We start from the raw sequence: 11428 nt of genomic DNA on the forward strand, positions 1-11428 counted from the left end.
GGGAGGGGTGGCGCCTGCCAGGCCCGTCGATGAGGAGGGCCAAAGTGGCCGACCGCACAGGCCCCCCAAAATTGTGGGGCCACCGATTGAAGAAAAACGCGAAATAAACTGCATGTGCAGCGTCCACTACAGCTTCAGCCCTAGGTCCGTGACCCTCCCCAGCCTCCCGCTCACGCACGGGCGCCGCCTCCGTGCAATGAATCAACCAGTGTTGGTCTACTGCAGATCGCCGTAGGCGGACGCTCCACCTATTAGCTGATTCGTGCTTGCACTAGCGGCAGTGATTCCCGTCCTCCACCTGGTCGCCGGGCGCTGGCCTTTTCTCCGCTACATCGAAGACTTGCTGCCCCTCCAAAGCCGAGAAACACAGGTGCTGCTCGTCGCCTCAACCGCTAATCAATGAGTAATTTACTGATTTCTTTGACCGAGAGAGGCAAACAACAATAGTAGAAGATGCATTGGAAGTTTGAACTGATGACACGCTGTATGTGTTGATTTATAAACTGATGTCTTTGAACTATTAACTACGGAGTAATTTAGAACAAAAAAATTGTGCATGTATGGATGAAACCCGAATCGATGAATTTTTATATCAATTTTACTTCATGCTACAGAAAAATAAGATGAAGACATATTTTCATTGGCGACCTGCAACGCCAGGAGTTTTTTAAGGGAAAGAAGGAAAAGGCAGATTTCAAATCTTTTTTCTTCGGACTTTCCCAAACACAAAATACCTCAATGTATTCGCACTCTCAAATGAGAGTGGAATAAATTCGACTTTCATATAATATCTTAATAGAATTCCATGTAATGATCAATGCATTTTTTTGATTCTATATTATCCGCATGTGTAGAATACTAGCAAGAGAATGTCCCTCCTTTTTATGTAATAATTGAAATGGTATTGACGAATAACAAATAAACATACAAGTGTTTATTAGTGTCGCATAAAACCCGAAATGGGGCGTGAGTTTCTACAGGGGAATGGATGAAGCAAACTACTATTGATTTGGTTTTTTTTCATACCTCTTATTATTATTTGTATTTCTTTTTCTTGTTTAATCTATTTGGTTCAATTGTTAGTCATCGAGATTCAGTTCTACATATATTATGCAGTTGACCAAATTTATATATATGCTTGGGCATGAGGTTTTCCTTGGATAGCTAGGAGGTATTATTTGGCCACTGCAATATAAGATATTCCTTGGGTACTTCTTTAGTTATACGAATTTTAAAATTTTAGAACCCCACTTTTTGTATTTTGTCCCGGGCCCCCAAATTCCTGGAGACGGCCCTGGCGCCTGCTATCCGGCCGGCGCACGTCATCGTTGAGGTAGTCACCAATGAGGGGTATTCTGTATGAGAGTTGTGTTGCTCAGCCGAGGACATTGATGGTTTGCTTTATTTATAAAGTAGGGAGGAGGCCTTTTTTGGTAAGTGCGGAAGAGAGGGAAGATATAAAGACAAACAGATCGTAGTGATAGCACCCGCCGGGTCTGATGACTAACCGGATTAATCGCAGCCAGCAAGGCACCAACACCCATGGATGAACTACCGATATATGCATTGGACTGTATGCTGGACTTAGTTAATTAGGTCCGTCCAACGCGGCTGTCTGCTAGTGTAAAGCGTCCCCAACCCATGGAGTAACACTGTCAAAACAATACGCGTGCTCAGCTTCAGAGCTCGTGTCAGTCGCTAGACCGTTCCTCAAGGGGCGTCAACCTGAGTGGCGGACACGTGACATCGCTAAAGCATCCCGTTGGGCAAAACAAAACAAAGAAGCCTCGGATCTCACCAGGTGTACTGATGCATTTTAACTGTCGGTGTGTTTCAGCAATAGACCAATTCCTGATGTTTTACGGACCAGGTGTTATTGATCTTGAGGTTTGTGGCCATGCAGTATGCACTTCCTCTGTTTCTAAATATTATTAGATGGTGCTTTTTTTTCTACCTTTTTGAAGAAGCACTGTGCGGCGCCATAAAAAAAATATGCTGCCGCTGATGCTTCCTCGCGGAATCGTGGCCTGATGGGGTATGCTGCGCCTCAGGAACAAGCAGCCGCTTACAAAGAGAATTGTTTTTTTTTTCAAGAATGGCTTTAAAGTACTTTTAAGTAATTTCTAAATACTGTTTTCCAACTTGCAGAGTTCTTTGAGTGGTACGGCACAAGAAAAAATGGTTTAAGTGGTAAATTGTTCTTTAGGCTTCTAAGCACATGTTTGTTTATTTTGTTGGTACTCTCACCGGCCCCAAGAAGCCTGTCTACGCTGTCATGGGCGACACTTGTAGGCCGGAATAGGAATCATGTACGAGACACAGACATCAGCGATGCAGCGGTTACGCAATATATTAATAACTATAATGCAGAAATGCTATTCTCGCTGGCCGGAGAGTAGAGAGTAGCACCACCGAAAACAATGAAGACAGATACACCCGGGATGACATGCATAATTGAAGTGACAAGATATGAAATTCGCATATATGTGTGCCCTGTGGATCTCTTTATTCAAAGTAGAAGTAGTTGTCCCGACCCCATGGACATAGTAGAAGTAGCTTGGTTCAACAGAAAAAAAAACATGGTACAAGTAGCTGCTGCTTGCTTGCTTAAGAGGTTACTTTGAAGGGTGGAAGTAGGGATAGACTGTAAAGAAGGTCTGCAGCATAGTCATGGCGAGCAAGAGCACGCCAGCCAGCACTGACATGGTCACACAAGGGTTTCTGAAGTACTTGCGCGCAAGCGTGGCGCGCCACTTGTTCAGCTTGGAGCCCCTGTAATCATTCACATCCTTCATCAGTTTTTTCAGGTAGTTGTTGTAAAGCGAGGAGCGCACAACCTGCGCGCAGTTAGTGTTGAAGAAGCGGCTGGCGTCCTGCTCGACGTTTATCTGGTTGACAATAATGTGACGCAGGTGCAGGATCAGCATGTCCTCGGGCGTGTTGACGAGGCAGTCCATGAAGATGGCATATGTGGTGATGTCACCCCGGGTGTCTGGATAGGTCTGCTCGAAGGCGATAAGGTTCCGGAACAGCTTGTCGCTGAAATCATAGAACCTCAGGGGCGGTATCTTCAGGATGCCCTTGTGGCTGTTGAACTTGATATCCAGGAAGCTGTCCTCCTTCTTTCCCTTCCTAAACTTTACCCCGGCTTCCATCAACTCCTTGGCGCACGGCATCCACTGCGGGAGATCCAAATCCAACTGATTGTTTGAAGTTGGAGGAACTGATTGATTGAAGTTGTTAGGAGGTGTCTGGGCTTGGATGACGGAGAGGTAGAAGAGGTGCAGCAGGTGGTGCACGTGCACGCCGCGGTAATCAATTTCTGAATTAGCAGCTGAACGTTGCAGCATGTGGGGACATAGAGATCGGAAAAGCCGGAGGCTGCCCTTGACGAGGGTGTCTTGGGGCTCACCATCACCACTCGAGAGCAGCTCAAATAGCTTAATCAGCACAAAGAAAGGGATCTGATTCTCGAGTAGGAGTAGGTCGGTTGCCACTAATTGCCACACCCTGACCCTGCCAAAAACCTGCGTCCAGTCGTCGTCTTGAGCAATGTTCTCCTGCCTGCTGCTTGTACTCCCTAGGGACGACTCGAAGAGGCTTGAGCAGCATCCTCTTGTCATTGATCGGATCACCGAGCCGACTGAAGCTGCATTCTTTTCCCCGACGCGTGCGGCCTTGAGCAAGCGCTGGAGGATGAAACAGCCATCGAGTAGCATGTTGACTGCTAGGCAATCGCTGTCGCCCCGAACGTCTTCAGAGTAGGCCGCCCGAATTTCTGGCTCCAGAAGCTTCATGTTCTCCAGGCAACTCTTTAGCAGCTCCTCGGAGACGTCACTGTCAGGGTGGTTTTGGTGCGAGCTCAAAAGTTGCCGCACGCAGCACCATTTGTACTTCTCCAGCTGCGCCGTGCTGTTGACGCTCTTTGTAAAGGGGCCTATGCGAACAGCGACCGGCTCATAGCCTTCGTCCTCATCACCCCTTTTAAGTTCTTTGGGTACCTTATAAATGGTGGGCCACGCCTTTCTGTAGTCACATCTTGTAGGAATTGCAGATGTCACGCTCGCCAACGTGTTCGCCAATAAATCTTTGGATACATTGACATCTGATCAAGGACCAGTGCAAAAAACATTGTTAAATTTGCATCGAAATACATTTACCATTAAAATTGTTTTAGTTTTACCATTAAAATTATTTTGAGGTAATAGTAATACTACCGGAAGTCACATAACTTGCTTCACATGTTTAGTTTTGTGTTTAAACTTGGAAAATACGGTTTCATGCTCATCTCACTTGACTCAAGCGTGCAAATACGGTCCTAGTACGTGTATGTGGGCGTATCCATGTGTATGGGCCCACCTGTTAGTGAGTTATGGGGCTGTACGCGACGTAGTTACACAAAAACACCCTCATGTTTTTATTCACAGAGAAAGTCAACCGCATAGAGGCATTTTTGCACAAAAACTCCTCACATATTCTTTATTTACAGAAAAACGCTACCACAGTACTCCACATATATGTGAAAATTAAAAACAATAGAAAAGGATCCGCTATGTTTCAAACCCTCAACCATTGTTTCAAATGTTTAAGCATGGGACGGTCTAGCGACTCCGCCGTTCAGGTACAGATGTGTAACATTGATAATGAGCAGATATGTTTGTTTTCTTGTGGGGGTACAGCATGTCCAGCTTAAATGGGCTGCGTATACTGCAGCCCATTTTGCATTGGTTACTTTATTCCATGATATTTGTAAACCTGTGTGTTACACATATGTGTAATACATATTTTTTTCCAACATTTTTAAAGATAACTTTTTTTAGTAAATATTTTAGAAACCTGAGTATTATACAAACATATGTGTTATATAAATGTGTGTATTACATATTTGATTTCATAGTCACAATGAAATATTATTATTATACAAATATTTCAATAATTATATACACAATTTGTGTAGTTCAAGTGTTTGTATAATCTAAAATGCTAATATAATATTAAATCTTGGATTATTATTAAATTCTAAATATTTTGAATATAACTCATGAGTAAAAATTATTCACAAGTAACTATTCAAATTTAGTAAATATGTGTATTCATCATTTTGTATAATTTAAATATAATATGCAAACGTATATTTTGCTGAATTCATTCAAATAATTATTTAATAAACATTTTCAATGTTTTTAATAAAATATTTTTATATAATGACAAGTTTATATATAAATATATTTTTATTATCATCATTTGTATATATAGTATTTTCAACACCAATATTTGAAGATAATTTTAATACTTATGTTTACAAATATATTAAAAAATTCTTACTCATATTTTATTAAATATTATATATATACTACACAGGTTTATATATAAATGTTTTTATTTACTAGTCATCTTGTGTATGTATGATATTTTTAGCACACAATTATTTTGAACATAACTGTATTACTTACTTACACCATGCAAAATAAACTGCATTACTTAAATTCTGCAAATATATCTGAAAAATAGCGCGTGTAAAATGGGCTTCAGTATCTGTAGCCCATTTAAGCTCCACATGTGTTTTCTTTCTGTAGAAATAACTTCCTTATCCATAATAGACATCCCGTTTTCTGTTGTGTATTGGCTAGACCGTCTGGTGTTAAACAGCCGGTCGTAGGTTTGAGTGCTGGCCTGTTTTTATTTTATTTTCATGTATATGTGCAGTACTGTCTTGTTTTTCTTCGGCGGATAAAAACAATATGCGGGTGTTTTGTATAAAATATGTGGCACACTCACTAACAGGTGAGGCCATACATATGGATAGGCCCACATACGCGTAATATGACTGTATATGCATCAAACTGAACATACGATGCAAGTTCCACTATTCTCGGTGATATTACCCCAATTATTTTAATTTTAAACCTTGTGAGTCACTCCGGACAATATGCGGATGGGCTGGTTAGAACGGCTCCTCACAGGGAATCCAACGTACGAGTGGGTCCGGTGCAATGGGTGGATTGACATGCAGAATGGCTCCCGGCGATGTAGCACTAATGGAAAAGGTGCTACCCAATTGGCGCGCCATTTACAACCAACGTCAGCACTATTTTTTATCAAATAATGGTGGCGTTGGCTTATTTGGTACGACATTATTAGGGGCATAGTGGTGGCGTTGGAAAACAGGGTAGCGTCAGAAGTATATGGGATCAATAATTTGTATCAGGCGTAATATAGGGTTGTCGTGAAATAGCATGAAACGTCAGCACTATTATGTTTAGTTGTGGTGTGCTATTGGTTCCGACGCCAGTATTGTTATTTTATCAATGCCAACATTCTTATATTATTATTTTTATGGTATATTGTTGTTTTGGACATCAAATATGTAGTTTGACACTTATAATATTCTAGTTTACTTTTATTAAATTTCTATTATTTTGAATGGAAATAATGACATTTTTTAAAACATGTACTTTGAGACACTTTAAATTTACTTTTTAATTTAAGACTTGAAATATATAGTTTTGAGATGACATTTGTTAGGTGGTGATTTTTTTATTGGGCAAGCCCAAATAGTATTAGAATGTCGTGGGGGTCAAAACCAACAGGGGCAACGGCCCCCTCGACCCACTCCCTCTCTCTCTCCCTGTTGCTCTGTTCCATTCCCCTTCTCTCCCTCTGTCGCCGCTCATCGTCGGTGCTTCGATTCTGTCCGATTCCGGTGATTGCCGTCGTTCTTCGGTCCTGAGGTACACATCTAAGCCTTCCACTCTCATCTGGTCCATTTGGATATTTTTTAATTAGAGGTGTGTTTCGCATCTGAGCCTCCCACTCACATCTGCTATGGTTTCGGCGATGGCAGCAGGCGATGGCGACGGAGTAGACTGTAGGTGACCCTCGGCTCCAACCCGGGTGAGCATATCATCCCTCTCCCTCTTTTGTTGTAGGTCACTAGCACTGTAATTTTTTATTAGCATCGCTGGGGTTCATCACTGCTAGGTAGTGACAAGACAATGTGTTGTAGTTGTCTCGAATTAAGGTAGATCTATTTTTCAATCTTCGGATAACACTAGCTGTAGAAACTAGTGGAAGTGCAATCTTTTAATCAAATTAAGGTAGATATAATTTTTTAAGTCATCATCTTTGGAAGCATCTAAATTCTGAAACAAAGTGTTTGAGTTGCTGTTGTAATCCATAAATATCTTGAGGAAAATCTTTTGTGTACTACTTTTTCACCAAAGAAAATTTCCACTCGAAAGTAATGCTCCAAGTTAAGTGTGGCAAAATAGTTGAGTGTCCAAAGAAAATTTCCTCTCGAAAGTAGTGCTCCAAGTTAGGTGTGGCAAATATAGTCACAATTCAATAGTTCTATACATTACGTTGCTATCTAGTTTAATTAGTTCTATACATGCTATCTATTTTAATTAGTTCTATACATTGCAATATTTGATCTACATTACATGCATTGGTGTCAATATTCAGTGATATAAAATCGCATATGATCTTGATCGTATACGCGTTGTGTTTGTAGGTCATGGCCAATTCTGGAGGAAACAACCAGTCGGTGTGTGATGTGGGCATGGCCCATAATGAATTCTTAAACACTTATGAGTATGTCATCAAGAGCGTGCAAGGGGCAAATGACGTGCTAAAGAGGGCGATTAAAGAGCTACGCAAGGAGACAGTTCGGCTCGTTCAGGAGACTAATCAGCTTAGGGACAAGAGGGATAAGCACGTCGATGATTGGGATAAACTGAAGGAGGAGAGGAGACACCTCAGGGACGAGAGAGTGTCGCCCGTGCCGCTTTCCAGTGCAGGCGAATTCTCCATGTTCAAACGACACCACCATCAGTCTGTTGCCTCTACATTAATGTTATGAGGCTGCCAAGGAATCTACTGTAGCACCATCGACTCGTCCGTCTGTCGCCCACCAGTAACCACAACGCGGCGACCCATTGCCATCCGCCCGCTTAAAAACTCCAGCCCCGACCATAGCCACAATCATCCTCCTCTGATCCCTTTCTCTTCTCTCCATCACATTGTCATGGTCTCCTCGCGCTCCAAAGCCCTATGGGACAACCTCTGGTCCGAACAGAAGAAGGAGATAGCAGCCATTGCTGCTGGCAGGCAGACGGAAGCGATGATATCCGAATGGAAGACAAGCTGTTGCCACCCTCCTCGCCGGTGCAAACTGGATCACCATGTTTAAGGCCCATGGTCAGTACATAGACATGATGCGGGAGGAGCAGGGGGCCAAGTACCGGCAAGCGCAGGCCGTTCAAGCCTACAAGGTGCGCCTCCTTGATGCGCACCGGCGTATAAATCAACAACTTGCTGCCGGACATGGAGGTGATGGAGTAGGATGCGTTGTTCGAGTCCTATCAGTCCTCCTGCGAAATCCAACGCGACCACTGGCTGTACATCCAGCATCAAGCGAAGTTAGAACCCTCCAACAAGGAGTTTCATGAGGCGGCCCAAGGTGTTCAGCAAGAGCGGCGACCAAGCCGGTCCATCCACGATCGCGCTCGGTCGCCACGACCACAAAGCCGGCACATCAGCTAGCGCTGCCGGTAGCAAGGAAGAGTAGTCCACTTCTCGGGTCCCAAGTAGGCCACTTCTCTCCTCCTCCTGCCGAAGCCTAGCTTGATAGGTTCAAAATCATCGGCCGATTAGCCGCTCAAGCTTCGGTGGCTGAGGCAGAGCTGGAGAGCGCCGAGGCAAAACTGAAGAAGGCGAAGACAAAAATCGAAGCTTCAGTTCTCAAGGCTCATGGCCGGACATAAGGATTGGGCATCGCCGATCGTTTAGATTATGTTAGGGTTTAGTTAAAAATTGTCTGAAATATAATGAATTGATATGAAAAATGTACTAATTGTTATGAATGTCCTCCAGTTTATATGGAAACCGTCGTGTTTGAAAGATTTCGTCCGCTTCATTTAAACCCGGCTTGAAATTTATGCGATCAGCATTGGACGTCCGGAATTTGTATTCGTAGAGTTGGAGGTGCCTAATGGAGTTGCTGCCGTCGTCCTCCTCCAGCACCGATGCACGCAGATCTATTCAAGGTGCCCCCAGATTTGGGCTCCGGTCCCACTGCCACAGTCCAGATCAACTTTAACTTCTATCCATCCCCCTCCTGATCCATCTTTTTAATAAAATACCTTTTTTTCTAGAATACCCTCCTGGATCCACCGCCTCCTTCATTTTTTTCCTTTCTTCTGATTTTTTGGTTGCACAAATATTCATTATCCAAATTGGCGGTGCAAGCTGGAATCATGATGTGAGGGCTTTAGGGCATCCGGACTGTTGCCATGTCCGTTTGTGACTGTTGTGGTCTAACCTTAACCCATCTCTCATCCGCGTGCGCTTCTCGTCAGAAAAAGTTATCACCGCTCTAGAGCATTAGTGTCGCATTCATGTCCAACCAAAGTGGGCGCGACCTCTCACTGCTACCAGCATTGAAGTGGTGTGATGGCCGAGAGAGTGTCGCCCGTGTCGCTTCCCGGTGGAGGCTACTATTCCACGTTCAAACGACACCCCCGCCTGTCCGTTGCCGCTCCATTAAGAGAATTTTGGAGGTACATCGTACTATCAAATTTAGGACATTGATATCTGCCACACGTGTGGTAGGAAGGAAGGCCCACCACATGTCTCTGCCACATCACTGCATGCATGCATGTGGGAATCTTTTTAGATTTCCTGTTTTCAAAATGTCTTATCTCTTAAATGCAAAAATTCATTTCAAAATCCGTTTTCACCATTAAATCCGTCGCGATGAGATCTTCGAAGCTAGATGTCATATCGATATGTTTCGACAACTTTTTTTAGGTTAAAAGTTACCATTTGTATTGCACATAAATTGTTATCGTGTTTACATTGAAGTTGCCATGATATGTTTTAATTATCTTTTCTTCTACGTTTAAAGTAGATTTTGACTTATTATAAAAAAGAAAATTAAGAAACTTAACTTGTCATGGTGAATTACTAAAAATTTCCATAATCCATGAAATAATTTTGACATGGTTTATAATTAAAAACAAATCCGTTGTTAATTATTTTCAAATTCATGATCAATGACTTAAATTTGCCATGGCAAATTTTGACCCAAAAAAGTCGTTGAAACATTTCAACATGAGATCTAGTTTTGAAGATCTCGTCGAAACGGATTTAATGGTGAAATAGATTTTTAATAAGAATTTTATTTAGGAGACAAAACATTTTTAAGTCTAAAAATCATAAGGTACATCGTACTACCAAATGTAAGGTGTAGTATTAAGCTGATCCAACGTTTAATATGGTTCAACTCTGAATTTAAGTTGAGGACAGCTTTGTAGTATCTATTAGGCTGCCCCACGACCTCACCTCCTCCTATTTGATGGTCCTCGCTAGCCCACACTGCGTTACCTTGTGCGAGGAGCGCCTGCCACTGCGTGTACTCGGCTCTCCTTCCGCCCTGCGTGTTCACTGCATGTCGTGTTCATCAAGTTCGATGTTCAGGTATACGCACATGCAGCAGCCGTTGCATCCACTCACGATTCAGGAAGAAGTGATCATTTACGTGGCTAGTATTCTCGGATGGATGGGCCCGTTTACCAGGTGGGTGAGAACAACGAGCTGGTGCATGAAATGCAGCTCACAGGTCGGCGTTAGCGCTTGACTGGTGGGAGTCGCGGCTCCACGCCGTCTTCGTCGACCAGCCTTGCTCGTGCGACGCGGCACTGGCAGACACACCATGGTTGGGAGACACCAGCAGGTGCACCTGCGGCACAGGTCCCCGGCACTCCCTTTGGCTTCCTAGGAACATACTCTGGCACCACTCGTATGTCCGTCTACCGCTCATCATTAGCCACACCGGGGCGGCTCATTGCTATTCACCTGCTATATAAACTCTAGCCCAGCCATAGTCGCAGTCATGCTTCTTTGTTCCCTTTCTTTCTGTATGACACCCAGCATGGTTCTCGCGTTCTAAAACCTTTCGGGACAGCCTCTCCTTCGAGTAGAAGGAAAAGATTGTGGCCATGTCTGCTGACAGCCAGACGGAAGCCGACAATATCCGAACGGAGGACGTACCGGCGCCACCCTCCTCGCCTCCTCTAGTTCTCTGGCATAGTTATAGTGGTTTCAATTAGAGCTAGATCTAATTCATCTAATCCTCATAATTAGAATGTCCGGTGCAGTTCTAATCTCTTTTCTCTAATTCTCCGGCGGCGATTAGCTATAGACGGCGCAACACTGTCGGATCATGAAGACCATACGATTGCAACCTGTCTTTGTGGGTGTTTTGCGGGATCGTTCGTCTACAGTTCGAGAGACTCTAAATACGATCTACATCTACATCGACTCATCTTCTTCCACTGCAACACGGAGTCGAATGATATGTTCAAAACCTTTTATCACATTTTATATTGGTCCTGGGTGATGGTAGGGTGAAATTATTTTTCTTTTT

General features: G+C 43.3%; 1 protein-coding gene across 1 annotated transcript; it reads right to left on the reverse strand.

The window, feature by feature from the left end:
• Positions 1-2552: 2552 nt before the first annotated feature.
• Positions 2553-11002, reverse strand: LOC125519611 (UPF0481 protein At3g47200-like). Its single transcript, XM_048684358.1, has 3 exons — positions 10858-11002; positions 10387-10446; positions 2553-4105 (listed from the first exon to the last, which is right to left on the reverse strand). Exons 1-3 carry the CDS (start codon positions 11000-11002, stop codon positions 2616-2618), a joined length of 1695 nt encoding a protein of 564 aa, XP_048540315.1. The 3' UTR covers positions 2553-2615.
• Positions 11003-11428: the final 426 nt, after the last annotated feature.

This window comes from Triticum urartu, chromosome 7 (assembly GCF_003073215.2).
Source record: "Triticum urartu cultivar G1812 chromosome 7, Tu2.1, whole genome shotgun sequence".
NCBI classification, from domain to species: domain Eukaryota; kingdom Viridiplantae; phylum Streptophyta; class Magnoliopsida; order Poales; family Poaceae; genus Triticum; species Triticum urartu.

Coding starts and splice junctions, on each gene's coding strand:
- LOC125519611 (XM_048684358.1), bottom strand. CDS start 11,002: ATGGCCACAATCTTTTCCTTCTACTCGAAGGAGAGGCTGTCCCGAAAG. Junction 10,447..10,857: donor GGCTAGAGTTTATATAGCAG/GTGAATAGCAAT, acceptor CACGACATGCAG/TGAACACGCAGGGCGGAAGG. Junction 4,106..10,386: donor GCAGGCGCTCCTCGCACAAG/GTAACGCAGTGT, acceptor GTCCTTGATCAG/ATGTCAATGTATCCAAAGAT.